The sequence below is a fragment of the Nicotiana sylvestris genome, chromosome 7 (genome assembly GCF_000393655.2).
Source record: "Nicotiana sylvestris chromosome 7, ASM39365v2, whole genome shotgun sequence".
NCBI classification, from domain to species: domain Eukaryota; kingdom Viridiplantae; phylum Streptophyta; class Magnoliopsida; order Solanales; family Solanaceae; genus Nicotiana; species Nicotiana sylvestris.
The window spans coordinates 69,627,486-69,643,071 of NC_091063.1; the positions used below are offsets into that span (position 1 = coordinate 69,627,486).

The 15,586-nt window shown below is 38.7% G+C and overlaps 1 protein-coding gene across 1 annotated transcript; it reads right to left on the reverse strand.

Moving 5' to 3' along the window:
• Positions 1-2,410: 2,410 nt before the first annotated feature.
• LOC104236043 (uncharacterized) lies at positions 2,411-3,878 on the reverse strand. The gene is made up of 2 exons (XM_009789886.2): positions 3,599-3,878; positions 2,411-2,878 (listed from the first exon to the last, which is right to left on the reverse strand). The coding sequence occupies exons 1-2, from the start codon at positions 3,734-3,736 to the stop codon at positions 2,675-2,677; spliced, it is 342 nt and encodes a 113-aa protein (XP_009788188.1). The 5' UTR covers positions 3,737-3,878; the 3' UTR covers positions 2,411-2,674.
• Between the last annotated feature and the right edge of the window lie 11,708 nt (positions 3,879-15,586).

Genomic DNA, 15,586 nt, shown 5'->3' on the forward strand with positions numbered 1-15,586 from the left:
CATTATCTGTTATTATCATTTGTTGACCGAAAACCTCTGTCGCATCCTTCGAAATCATCCTCTCCTTGTTCTTCTCCCAGTACCGACCTTTGGTTGATGTCGGGAAACCGAGTTGATCATCATTAATTCTTCTCTTTGACTCGTACCGGTTGTGAATATCCGCCCATGTTGTTGCCTGAAACTCGAGCAGAATTTCTTTCAATTTTTAGGAAGCATTAGAACTTCTTGGATTCAGCCCTTTAGTAAATTCTTCAGCTACCCATTTTCCCGGTACGGCCGGTAGCAGCATCCTTTCTTTCTGAAATTTGGTCACGAACTCCCGCATCAATTCAGACTCTCCTTGTGCAATCCTGAATATGTCGGCCTTTTAGGCATGTACCTTTCTTCCCCTGGCATGGGCCTTGATAAAAGAATCCACGAGCATCTCCAAGGAATCTATTAAGTGCTCCGACAATAGCGAATACAATGTCAGGGCCCCCTTCGTGAGAGTCTCCCCGAATTTCTTCAGTAAGACTGACTCAATCTCGTGCATAGCTAAATCATTCCCTTTCACCGTCATTGTATAGGTGGTGATATGCTCCTGAGGATCTGAAGTCCCATCATACTTTGGCACGTCTGGCATTTTGAACCACTTCAGGATCAATTCTGGTGTCGGGCTTGGTTTGAACGACAACTAGGTGTATTTCTTTGAGTCTAGTCTTTTCAACACCTGGTGGTGCGCTCGAAATTTTATCCATTCGGGCATCTATTTCCCTCCTAAATCGCATGAGTTCACGTTTAAAGGGATCATTCTCATTGTTGTTACCGGATCCGCTACCATTTTCCCCAGCCCTATGAAAGCTGACTTCGCCTTTTGGGGTGTTGTTATTACCCTTAGCGTTGTTTGGTTTGCGGGAGCACCGAGAGGAACTGGACCTCGTCCATTCGCGTTGTTGGATGCCCCCGACAACGCCTGCCTTAACTATGTCATGACTTGATCTTGTCGTGAGAGGTGGCCCATAATGGCTTTTTGTTGCTCCCTCAGGATCCTTACTGTTTCAATGACGTGCTCTTCTTCTGCATCATCAGGAGTTGCCTCTCAAACATGTCGTGGATATTACCAGTCTTCTCCCCCTCATCGCGGGTATCACTAATCGAGTTTTCGTGCTGAGGCTGATTTCCTTTGGCCTCAACGTTGTGTGCGATGTTGATATCGTTATCTGCCATTTTCTATGAATTTTGCTAAGAACAAAGAATCAAACGGGTTAGTAATAGATGCAAGGATCAACTTAATTACACAATTGTCTAAGTCCCACAGTGAGTGCCAAACTGTTTACCCGCAAAACGGTATAGTTGAATTTATACGTGGTTTATAGATAAGTGAACCGATTTTATCCCAAAATGATAAATAAATTAAATAAGGATGTAAGACTTAGAGTTGAAATCGAGATAAGACAACAGAAATCCTGATTCTGAGAGCAGAGCTTCCGGAGGAAGCGGTAACGATATTAATAAGCAAGAGGATAAAATATTTTTGAGCTTTGAACATTTTAAATTATGAGCTTGTTAGAAAAAATCCCCCCTTATAATGGTTGTTGAGCTCACTATTTATAATTATTCCTAGGGCAAGCCCCTCTTAAATGACAATTATGGGGGTCATTGAAGAATATGTAACGGTAGGCAATGAATGTCATATTCTCTGTAACGGACTATGTACTTAATGCTATCAAATATTCTCCATTAAATGCTATCGGATGACAGGTATTTATTTTGCCTTTATGAACACCATTTCCTTCGGGAACAAACGGGATTGCTGCATTCGGACTTGATTGTCATTTGCCTCGCTTTCCATCTGCCTTCGGCTCCATACGTATCGCATTATTATGCGAGCATTTAATATGAACATATTTTACCTTATACAATAACTCCTCGTACCAATTTATCAGCTTCAAATTCTTTATTTCAAGTTTAAATTAAGATATCAAATGAGTCTAGAACATGCATAGTGAAACTGCAAGCTAAGCATGCAAAACATTGAGTCATATATATTTTATTGTGGTTCGGAATATTCTTCTTGTTCTTTTTTTTTTTTTTTTGGTTCAGATTTGGGTAACCTATCTTGAGTCAAATACTTGACTTATTCAGTAAATTTATTCGGTTCAGATTTCTAAGGGAAAATTTCCAATTAGAAAACTTTTGGCCTCTACTATTATACAACAAACAGAGTTTATGATATTGCGAATTCATATATCCAATCCAAATGAACTTAACTGATGCGTAATTTATTTTTTTTGGGGTAACTCTGATGCGGAATTTATTGGTATTTACTAAAATCCTTGACCACATAATTGATCCTCAATGTTCTTCTTGTTCAAACTCCAAACAAGGATGACAAATGCTATCAATGAATTGTAAAATAGAATAGTCAACGAATCAAAATCATAAAGCAAAATGACATTGATCATGACCAAAGAGAATGGACATATATAACTTGTAAACAAAAATGTGAAGAGATTAAACCGAAAATAATTTATGGGAAAAACTTTGGAAGATCCTAATATATATTTTTTCCTAATATTGTACATTGGAGGAGGTCCTGGCTGAGAATGGTAAAATGGAGAAGTGACATTAGGCTCGGGACATCCAATTAATTCCATTCTAATCAACAACTTGGAGGTATGGCTGAATGGCGGCTTCACGCTATTTCCTGCAGAGCGGAAAATCGGTCAGCCTCAGCCTCAGCTTTGGCGTCCTCCAGAGCAGCTGAGCCTTTGAAGAGCAAAATGGCAAGGCTGCCAATGTAAAAATGGATGAAACAGCCATAGCAATGAGTTACAAATGAACCAAAGTCAGTCCCTACTATGCATTGCCAACCCGGTCCATACATCGTATCAAATTCCTGCATCCAACACAACAAAATCCAAACTCTTTTATTTAGTATGTCTTTTCGTGTGCATGATATAGGATTCAATTGAATCCCCTCCAGACAATTATACTGAAGGTAAAATTATGTTGTACAAGGTCAGTGTCGGAGCCATCTTATAGGAACGACACCCCTTCGCGGGAAAAAATACATTGTGTAGGTAGGTAAAAAGAAAATTTTATATGTATATATACTATGTTGTTGACTCTCCTTAATTTTTTAATATATTTACTTTTATATATTTTGACACCCCTCAATGAAAATTCTGGTTCCGCCATGGTATAAGGTACAATAATTTTGTTATCTAAATACATAAATTCTTAAATCCCCTTTAATTACATGAGGGAAATTTAATTTCTATTACAATGATAAATATGACTAAAGCTTTAAGCTTTGTCGGTTCGAGTGCTAGTAGTGGAATCCTATAGTATTTTGATTCCCATTATTAAAATTCTTGCTCTGAGAAAGATGTAGACAACAAGGTAAGGGTTCAACATAATCCAATAATTTTAATAGTAGGTAAAATGCAATGGATCCAGCTCCAGCAGTAAGAATATAAATATTGAAACCATCAACTCTATATTCAAAATCTGCCTCTAGCCATGATCAACCCTAGTCTAAGAAATTTGATGGGAAAAATAAAAACATAAAAAACAGAACAAGACAAAAAAAAAATTAATCTATCATGAGGAGTACCTTTTTAAGGTAGCGGGCAATTTCAGTGGCCTCAGTGACATCAAAAAAATCAAGAGCTTTTGCAGCTAAATCTAAGGCATCTCGTTGCATGGTTGCCAGCATGTCTGTGTCTCCAATTACTGCTTTGCCTTCCAGCATCCTGACTATTCACTCAACTACCAAAATCTATGAACTAAAAGAGAGTAGAATATTATTAGTTTTAAAAATTGAAAAAAAGCAAGAGGATGTTGCTTTTTTCTTCTTTTTCTCTTTATCCCTTTTCGTGTACGTTATCTCTTTTCTATTGGATTATATAAGGATATAGAGAAGATGGTTGAGGCACGTAGATGAGGATTCTGAATGTGTGGAGGTCAATTACACTCATAGGTTAGAAAGTAATACTCTAGCATAATTCTAAATGCAACTTGAGTAAAAAGACAAATATAGTGGGCTCATGTTCTTCCAAATACTTCTACTAATATATATGGCTCCAAATTTACCCTATATGCGTACACTTACAACGTAATGTATTTTTGCAATTTCGTTTAAATGTAACAGATAACTTACCTTATTTATTGGCTTGCTATTATTTTGCACCTTAACTAATTTTACGGGATATTTGCTGCCTCCCACCACCAATAGATACCAAGTAACTTTGTCCCATAAGGCTTGAAAAAATGGTGAGAAATTACCTAGTATTTTTTTTTAATCTCCGCTATGGTTTGAGCCTGACACCTTATAGTTCTCAGCTCATTTAATTCATTGAGTACTAAACTACACTTTTAATACCTTATTTTTTAGATTACTAATCCCATCTTTTTATGGATGTCACACATAGTGTTATTTTAGGTAACCTAAAAAGGTGACATGATAAATTTGTATTATATATTATCAGTGTATAAAGGTAAATTTTACGGCTATGTTCATGCAATACTGCAGGCACGCAGGAATTTTGGAATAACTAGTAGCAGAATCAAATTATCAAGAAAGGAATATGTGAAGAGGGAATATCCAATTCAGGTATATGAGGTTCCCTTGATCCTGATACGCGTACATTTTTCATGAGGATAATCAATAGGATTATGCAACGTCTTCGTGAATCATGTTTTGGAAGTATATTCTCTATCTATTTCACTCATAGCTCTATCATAGTGCAAGGACACGTGAAGAAGATGTGGTGAGGATTTAAAAAGTGTACATTATCCTCCAAAAACATCTCATAAAAAGCTTTAAAAGACCGTTTTAAATAACCTTGCATTAGATCAATTTCTCTCACTAACAACTTTCTCAGTCAGAGTTTGTCGCATCGGAATGTCTAATATAATTTATATTTTTTGTGTGGTTTGTAAGTTATTATACAGTGAGCAGGTTTTCCTGTTCGCACCCGAAAAATAGCGACTGCGAATTTTCTTGAAATTTTCCAAAAATAATAATAATAATTATAATAATAATAATAACAATAATAATACGTTGCATTACGGATAACAAGTTAGACACCCCTCTGTGGGAAAAAAAGGACTCACGCGTAATAGCAGGTTGCGTGTTTAATGGTACACCATACTCGGTTTTGTTTTTGCTTCTTCGTGGTTCAGGCAGGTTGGTGTAGCTGGCTATTTGGTTTTGGTCCTTTAGATTTCTTGCTAGGCTTTTTTCTGGACGCCTCTTTATTTTAATATTTGGGATATAAGGTGGCCAATGAATAATATAGAAGAGAAAAGGAGAGAGGAAAGGACGTTAGGTGGCAAGTGAATCTAAAGAATCTGAAATTATAGTTGAACTAACTTGGAGCAGTACACGTGTTAAGTAAATCAGAATGGCAATCCATTTACCAAAGTGATGGAGGATAGAATGTTGCTCTACAAAATCTAAAAATAATAACATGTCTTAATCCCAAGTAAGTTGGGTTAATTATATATATGAAACAATTTCGCTATTAATTTAAAATTTAGTCCAATATCAATTAATAAGCTTCCTTAACACTAGTTCTTTACATTTCACGGACATATATGAGTACTTAACAATAGCAAAGACTTTAAGAACATTGACCCTAAAGTAAATATATTTGTGTACGGGTCAAATCGGGGATAGAGTTACCCCTATTTTTCCATTGAGAAGCGAGGAACAACGTTACTCGTTACTAGCTCGAGTAAGATCGAGGGTACCTGCAGATCGGAATCAGGAGCAGACGAAAAATGATACGTCGGGAATCGAGCATGGTTGAACCCGGAAAGATTCTAGCTCGAGCAGTACGAAGAACTGAGGGTAAAGGAAAAACGGTTAAACAAGACAAATGAAGAGCTGAAATATCTACCATCAGCCGGATATTACGGCGCAGATCACGCTTGATTTTGGCTGTAGAACATGTTTTTGCGGGAGAAAAGGAAGAAAGGATTTTTACCTTATTTAGACTTGTATTAGGGTTAAGACTCCTCTACTACATATAAAGAGGAGAACCCTTACGTTTTTTGGGTCACTATTGGCATGCATATGAAAGCAATAAATTAAAGTATATTTTGGCTTTTAGCAATTGTTCAAGTGTTCTTCAGCTGTTCACTCATTTAGTTGCAATTTGAGTCTAACCCAGGCTTAATCACTTCACCACACTTGGTTTGATCGTGTTATTTCTTTTCAATTCAGTTATTTATTGTTCTTTGATCATTCGTGTTAAATTAAATCACCTATTCTTTAAACAACATACAAGTTTAATTGTTATCTAATTTAAGAGTAAACAATACTAATAATTATATATTTTGATTATATTGTAATTGCCTATATTGATCTTCTTCTTCCCTTGTGCTATATTTTTTGTTAGGTTTGCACAGATATATTCCAAGGGAATAGTCTAACTCTCTAGGCACGACTTCCTCCGTGCATATTGTGATTTAATGAGTTCTACAACTTCCCCTTTTAACATCTTCAATGTTTTACACCTGCATTGAAGGTAAACGTAAAATATGACCAAATAATTGTTATGATGAGGAAGAGGCAAACCCGAAAATAAAGAAGATAAAAAACATTAAATTTTAACGTGAAAAACTCTTTAAATCGAAGGTAAAAACCACGGGATCACAAAGATCCAAAAAGCTACACTATAACAATAAGAGAGTTACAAAAGTTCTCCAAATTGGATACACAACAAGAGCCAAACACGGAGCAACAACTGTAACAAGAGCAACAACTAATCAATTGAAGAAAGAGGAGAATTCACAAAAATAAAGCTGTTGTTCGAGGCTCGAAATCAGATGTTACGAGCCTTCAAATCCGATCTTCACCGTTCAAATCCAAGATCACGATGTTGCGAACACTCAGTCTAAATTTCATCCCGATCCAACGTTTAGCCAACGGAAAACGTAATTTGAATATTGGCTGATCGGAATAAAAATCTGCAGCAAAACAAATATTTTTCTTCTCTCTTCTCTCTTGACGAAAGCTCTCTCAAAAACCACTCTTATGTGCTTAAGTCTTTCAAAGACTTGTATCAATGAGTATAGAATAATTCTCCAAGGTTGTCCTATTTATAGATCATGAGTGGTGCTTTCTCTTAAAGCCAAAACCCACTCAAAATAGGAATAAACCGAATCCAATTCCAAATAGAAATAGAAACCAAAAGAGAATAGGATTAGGTCATTGGGCCTTTGGCTGGATAACATAGGCATGAGCCCAACAAACTCCCCCTCCAGCCAAGGTACCAAATGTGTCTTTAAGTAGAGAAACTATTGACAGGCTTCATGCCTGCCAATTTTCTACAAAATTCATGTTTATCTGCAACCACCGCTTTTGTCAGCATATCCGAAGGATTTTCATCAGTGTGTATCTTCTCAACCTCAAATAATTTCTCTTCCATGACCATTCTTATCCAATGATACTTTCTATTTATATGTTTGGTCTTAGAATGAAAAGTGGAGTGCTTGGTGAGACTTGTTACGACCGCAAAAGTCAGGTGTTATGCGGAAGCTAGCAAAACAAATCTTGAAGGACGATAAATCACACAACAAAGAGAAATATACCAAAAGAGACACAAATATTTAACGTGGTTCGGTCAACTGACCTACGTCTACCGCGGAGATGAGCAATCCACTATATAAAAAAGAGTACAAAATATCGAGAGAACAACCTCACGAAGAGGCAAACACAAGTGACACACTAACACTTGTCCCATAAAGTTCTCCCCCTAAACACGACTCTCTACCCTATATGGCTACATTGTGGATGCTACTGAATGAGAAGGAAGGATCCTCAATTTATAGAAGTCCAAACCTTTTCCTACAAGAAAAAGGACTTGCCAAGTATAGGAGAATTATAATTTTCTTCTACAAAAAGGAAAACTCAATTAAGGTAATTATATTGCTCTTTCTTCAACAAATAGGAAAACCAAATATGGTAAGAAAATTATGGCAAACACCTAACAATTCTCCCCCTTGGCCGGAATTTTCTGACAAAATAAACTTGATCCACCTTCTTCACATAGCCTTCAACATGTCGCATCTCCAAATCTCCACCACAAAGTTTGTCTCAACGTGCGTAGCACACCGGTCAAATTTCTCAGAAAAAATCACGATTATCGTCAAATATGTTGTGGCTAGAACTGAACCCGCCAAAATGAACATGTCTTGAACCTCGCTCGAAGCTGGCTCTTGATACCACTTGTTAGGACCGCAAAATTCAGGTGTTATGCGGAAGCTAGCAAAGCAAACCTTGAACGACGATAAATCACCCAACAAAGAGAAATATACCAAAAGAAACACAAACATTTAACGTGGTTCGGTCAACTGACCTACGTCCACCGTGGAGATGAGCAATCCACTATATAAAAATGAGTACAAAATATCGAGAGAACAACCTCACGAAGAGGCAAACACACGTGACTTGTCCCATAAAGTTCTCCCCCTAAACACGACTTTCTACCCCATATGGCTACATTGTGGATGCTACTGAATGGGAAGGAAGGATCCTCAATTTATAGAAGTCCAAACTTTTTACTACAAGAAAAAGGACTATTCAAGTATAGGAGAATTATAATTTCCTTCTACAAAAAGGAAAACTCAATTAAGGTAATTATATTGCCCTTTCCTTCAACAAATAGAAAAACCAAATATGGTAAGAAAATTATGACAAACACCTAACAATAATAATAAAAGACCTTGTTTCAATTTATCACGTATATGTGCTACTTGCATTTTTTGCCGACTCTCATTTCTCTATTTTAATTTGGCTCTTTTTGTATCTAATTTTCTGGCTGTTCCTACAGCCACTTGTCAATGGCCTTTCAAATTGTCCTTAGCTTGGGCTAATCTAAGTTGTCTGCACCATGAAACTTTTGACGGGAGCCTCTCAATATTCCTGGAAAACGTTCAACGTTCATTATTTTCTCCTACCGTATTCATCACTCACAAATAGAAAAAGAATGGAACAGTAAGTTGGGGTATTTTCATTTAGAGCCCTGACGTAATTCAAGTTTTGAAAAGTGGCAACTGCACGTGTGTTCATTTATCAAGTGATTGGCATAAAAATTAGATTGAATATAATTTTGTAAAAAGCATTTTTTTCAATTTTAGAGAAATAACTATCTCTTTCATAAACTATATGATTAAATCGTTCCTTGTATGCAAATTTTTTTAACTTAACATAAGTTGTTTACAGGGCAAAGTGGTACTTTGATTAACATTTTGACATATAAGACGTGTATCTATTACTTTCTCAAAACTCAATAGGCTAAGTTCCACTTTCCAAAACGTTATCTAATGAAGAGTCATGACTCATGACTACTCGAACTGATAGATACTCCCTAGTCCCTATAGATGGATTTATTAATAATTGTACTTTATATTAGTCAGCTGTCACCACACTATGCAAAGAATAGAGTAAAACGGAACAAGGACATCTACCCAAAAGAAAATAGATAACCTCTCGAACTTCCGTGGCAGTCAGGTTTATCGCTTGGACAGTGACGAATGTTTGAACAAAAATATAGATGTTGGTTCAACTAACTAAATTTATACAAATGAGAATTAATCTTGATCAATAATAATATTCTAAAGACGAAGTTTTCGGCAATGTAATAAATAGCATGTAGATCTATTCCAAATGTAAGGCGGAGCGCAACAATCAGTATTTAAGAACCCAAATAAAAGTAATGTAGTATTCAATAGTGATGAACAATAATAAATGGTATTTATGTAAATAAATGCAAAGAAGTCGCCCGAGAAAGGATGAAATCAATGAATATTCTTTCTGACAATCGAGAGTGATGGATAAGCCTTTGAGTGAAAAGTATCTGCAAGAATCTCCGTGAAACGGTTATTTTTGTGTGTTTGTGATAAAACCAGATTCTCTCTCTAAAGTCAAAGTATATTTTACAAATGAATATCTCTTCTCCCCTATCATTGTGTCTTTCTCTTTAGAGGGAACATGCTCCTAGAAACCCTAATAGTACAAGTGCCGAAAATATCCAATAGGTTACTCTCTTTCATATCCTATCTTGAAACTAGCCGTTATAACTCTATCAAGGGTACTCGATCTAGGCCTAGATCCTTGATGACTCCTCGGCTTCAGCCCTTGCTGACTCTTCGACCATGGCCTTCACCGTTTCTTAGATCACTTCGACACGTGATAATCTGAGAGCGTTTCACCAATACCATTTTGCTTTAAAGTATTCTGAAGATAGATTTTGACCCATACAACGAATTCAGGATTTAAAGGTAGTGGGATACATGATCTAATCGCTCAACCAGTATTCATATCGGACTTTTAATCTCAAGGGTTTCAAAAAAATTATATGACCGTTTTCAAATATGTATATTTATATATTCAAAAACATTCTAAAATTAATAGGGTTTGGTGAGTACTCTTTCTCCGAACATAGGCCTGTGTTTGAGCAAATAAATGCTAAACTAATTAGTAATAAATTAATAGGATGAATCTCAATTGAATTTAATAATCTCTAGATCAAGTGGAGCAAAATTTTTATATGACGAGTAGAGTTTATAAACATTAAATAGTGAACTTAATATGTTATGATTGACAAGATGTGCAATATCATAAAAGTGTAATAAATGTAAGAAATAACGAGGATTGTAGTATAAAACAATAGTCACCCAATGATTATATGATTGGGTGTATCCTTTCTCTGACGACGTGGAATGGAAAGTAGTCAATATCTATGTGGGATCTTGAGATTTATAGACAAATAATGAACAACATGTGTCTGGATGAAATGAATAAGACAACCTTCTCGTATATTCTTTTCTCAATCTTATAATATCACTCAGTTCTCGAAAAGGGCAGATCCCTTTCTCGTTTACTATCCCCTCCTATTTATAAGGGACATTCCCCAAAAAACCCTAAAAAGTACATCACAAAGAATACTCCAAAGGTATATTCTTCCTATCTCTTTCTAAGTTTAGACTACCGAAACTACTTTACTTCACCTGCTCGCCTTTGGTCGTCATCCTTTGTCACAACGACTGTCAATCGTTGTATTGTAATGACTCCATCCCAAGACTCGCTTATTCGTTGTCGTGGTTGTCAAATTTGGTCCAATATAGTTAGCCCCTCCGCTCATTGAGGTCGTGGCCCTACACGTACTCGATGAGCGGATATCACTCATTCCCGTTACTGAATTTGGCTGTTGTGTCGTGCCGTTTTGGCTGAGGTCGAGAGGTTGACATGTCCTATGGAACCCTAATCGATGTAGTTATCAGGATGTGACGTCACTCCTACGCACATCATCATTACGCACCTTCCCGAGACAGCGTCTGATTGCTTGTCACTTTGGTTTTAGCATCACTGGCAGTCTTCTACTTCGATTCTCGTGCCATTCAACCCTATAAATAGGTGAAGGTTTTGTTTCTTCAGAAACTTTTAGCCACTTCTTTGTGTACACATTTCCAGCACCGATCATCTTTCTTAGTTCTTTAGCTCAGTTTTCATGATTTCGCTTCTCATCTTTTCCGTTCAATCACCGTTCCTCATTTTAAGTTTTACCAATACGCCCTCTATTACCAAGATGCCTAGAACACACCGAACACATGAAGAAGTTTCCTACTCCACTCTGTTTTCCATGTCTCCTCCTTCCGGTGGCGAGGATATAGCGGTTGAGGAGGGGGATAGTTTCCCCACTGTGGAGAAGATACTACCAACAAACCTTATGTCCAGGAATGATTTCCACAAGGAACCTGCCCCTTCCCCTGTTCCGGTGGTCTCAAAAATTGGGTCGGCTCACATAAATGACCTCCGGTCTAAGTACAATATTCCTCCTCATGTCGAGATGGTTTCGGCTAGGAAGGACCTCGTGGAGGTCCATAGACTGGGATATTGTTCTTTCTATGTGTACCCTTTTGTGATCGGTCATGCCCTCCCTCCTTTTCCCTTGGTGGAGGAATTTTGTCGATTCTATGAAGTCTGTCCGGCATAACTATCTCTGTATACGTATAAAATCTTTCTAGTGTTGACGAAGTATGCGGAGTTGGCTGGGTGTGAAGTTAGCCTTCATCACCTTTTACATTTGTTTTCCCCAAGTTTTCATAGGGGCACCATGATACACCTGCGACATCGTGGGACCAGGGGGTTGGTGGTCGGGACGGACGACCGGGCGAGCCGCAAATTTTGGCACAAATACTTCTTCATCAAAACTGAGCACCTGGTGCCGGACCCCGCTGGATTTCCAGAACAGTAGAATTATAACCGTAGGTATTGGTATTACTTGTTTACTTTCGTTCTTTCTAATTTGTATTTACTTGTGACTTTTTCGTACAGCTGAGAGATATGCACCTCTTCCCGTCGTCGGTATCGAGGACTGGGTAGCTCGTGTACTACCTTATGTGGCGGGGACTCAAGATTGGCCCGCCTTCTTCAAACACTTTGGGCCGAAAGTTCCATCTGGTAAGTGTTTCTTTTGCTTTGGCCTTTGACTATTCGTTGTAGTTTGTTGACATGACCTCTTTATAATGATAGGTCGTAGGGCTTCTAAGAAGAAGGCCCAATCCCGGCATTTTGCTAGGCTGTTACATCGGCGGGGATGCAATTTGTCTTAGCTGAGTCTGTCCGAGGAGATCGTGCTCAGACTGTACCGGCCACAGACTCTTCTCATGATGTCATTGTACGAGATGAGATCTCCTCTCGACCCATCTACCACCTCATGGACGAGCCCTCCAATGGGAATGAATCACCGTCGAGGAAAAAGAGGAGGGTAGAGCTTGGGAAGGCTATCGCTACTGTTATTAGAAAGAGCAAACTTGATGCTTCGGGAGTAGCATCTTTCCTTGGGTCAGACACAGGTCCCATTCTTATGGCGAGCGCTATTTTGGCGAGGAGGTCCCCCAGGGCTAAAAGAATATATCAAGGCGGGGGATCTGTATGATCCACCGAGGGTGGCGCGTCTTCTGCTGTTGGAGGAGGTAGAGTTGTGCATGCCGAGGATGACGGTTCAGGTTCGGGTGTCGACCTCGAAGATGTACGAGCTTTCTCGAAGTGAAATACTCGTGTGGAAGTGAGGACGGAGGGTCCTGATCGACATATAGTCATCCCTGTAGATTGATCGATGCCAACCCTACACCACTACAAAGTGGCGAGAGCGGTCGAAGCAGCTTTTACCGAGATGGTCAGGATCGAATCCACAGGGAGCTAGAATTGGAAATTGGATTCCTATATGAACTAGAAATGTGTAGTGCTCTTAATTACACTTCCAATCATCTTTTGGTTGGTTGTTACTTCTAATATTTATGCTAATGATAAGCTAAGTTAAACTAAGAATGATTGCTTGTAAGATTTTCTAAATAGTTAAGAATGCACTAGGGAAGTGACTTCTCCTAGGTGAATACTTGACGGGATCTAAAGCCTAAGGTAAAGAAGTTATGTTGGGGATTGCGATATAGCCAATGCACAGAATTACTCACTCTATATCTCTCGGTAGCTTGAGTGACTTTGCCCTAATTGACTTTATCAAGACCAATTGGGTGCCAAAATTGTGTAAGCAATATAGGCTCAAGTCGAGTATTACTATCTCTAGGTTTAACCTTTTAATTGGGACTATCAATCTCTTGATTACATCCCAATTCCTTGTTGGACTGATTTTCCTAGACTCAAACTCTCTTTCTCAAAGAACTCAAGTCAAATAGGCACAAATTAGTGTTTGCAACCACTAATTCAACGTGGAAAACACAAATCAGTCCAAATATCAACTGCCCATAAACATCTAAGCCTTAAATCAAAAGACCCATCAAATACCCACACTAGGGTTAAGCCACAACCTTAGCTAATGGGTCTAACTACTCATAATAATGGAGGAAAATAGATAAATAGATGAAGAATAACCCATAAGATTTAATTACAAACTAAGATAATGAAGATTTAGTGTTAAAGTAGCTACAAATTACTCAAAATAGAACAAAACAGCCGCTCACGTGCTCTGGAATCTTACAGATTACAAAAAATACCCTAAAAATGTGAAAAGAAAGTATTTATACTAGGCCAAATTTTTTGGACAAAAATACCCCTAACAAGGTATTGCAGTCCGCATAAAATGCATCGCGGACCGTGATGAGGCTTCTTGGCTTGATTAATTATTCTCTGAATCTGGCCACTGCGGGCCGCATAAAATGCACCACGACCGTGGTGGCTTCATGATATCCGCATAAAATGCTCCACGGACCGCGCTGGCTTCATTCGTCCAAATTACCAACTCTCTGAATCCCCTCTCCATGGACTACATAAAATGGATTGCGGCCGCAAAGAGGGTACTGCGGTCCGCACAAAATGGGTTGCGGCCACAGTTCTTGATCTTCCAAAATTAGCACCTCTCTGAATCTCCTCACCGCGGACCGTACTAAATGGATTGCGGCCGCGGTGGGTCTGTTGCAACTATGCTTTGACTTGTTCTTGGTGTTTGTGCATGTTTCACTCCTTTTTGTGCTAGTTTTGACTACTTGTCACCTTTTCGACCAAACCCTGCAAACAAGTACAACATGTAAGCCTTTGGGACTATTTTGCATACATTTTTAATCAAAACTCAAGTAAAAAGGAGTATAAAATGAACTAGAATCCCTAGTTATCATACATTACGACTTGTTGGCGAATTGTGAGCAGGAAGCATCGGCATTTTCCCCTTCGTGCGCTGCTTCCGAGAGCGCGGTGCTTAAGGCGATGAGCGATGTAGAGCTATCATGGAGAATTTCCGGCATGGCTTTGCGGGTAAGTGCTTCTCTCTTTTCTTTTTATTTTTGGATCATTTTGTATACTTAACCCACTCCTCATTTTTAATTTGCTTTGCATGCTAGACCCTTATCATGGAGATTGAGCGCGATCGGAGGGATAGGTGGAAGATGACTGTTTTTGGGAAAGTGGCCTCTAAATACAAGGACTACCTCTCCAAAACATCATGCATTGGCCGACCTCTTTACTCAAGACAGCAACTTTCAGCTATTCCGTGATGGGCTCAAGCAGAAGGAGAAACAATTGGCGCAAAAGGTCGAAGAGCTGAAAGAGCGGGACGAAGACCTGATGAAGGCCATTGCCCGATGTAGTGAACTTGAGGCAGCTCTTAACGCCAAGGAAGATGAACTTGATATGAGCAAAGGGGTGATGGCCGAGAACATCGACCTTCAAACACGGATGGCCATCTTAACTGTTGAGCTTGATAGGAGGGCGGTAGAGGTTGTCGACCTAAGGGACGAGCTGAGTGTTAAGGTTGATAAATTGGCTTGTGCTGAAAGGGATAGGGTGACTGCCATCTCTGAGGTAGCAGCTTTGGAAGACGTCATTCACGTTTGTAGATCCGAACGGGACAATGAGGTGAAAACGCATGCACTCAAGGTAGCGAGGTTTGAGGAATGTATCCAAGATCTAGAGGTGGAGTTATCCATGTTGAACGAACAAGTCACTACTTTGAAGGCGGAGGATGCACGACAACAGTCGCAACCTTCTACATCTCATGCCTCGACTGATCCTGTCGTGCCGCAGGATTTATATGAGATGTGGGTTAATGTCGAAGCTCAACTTGACGTGTACAAGTCC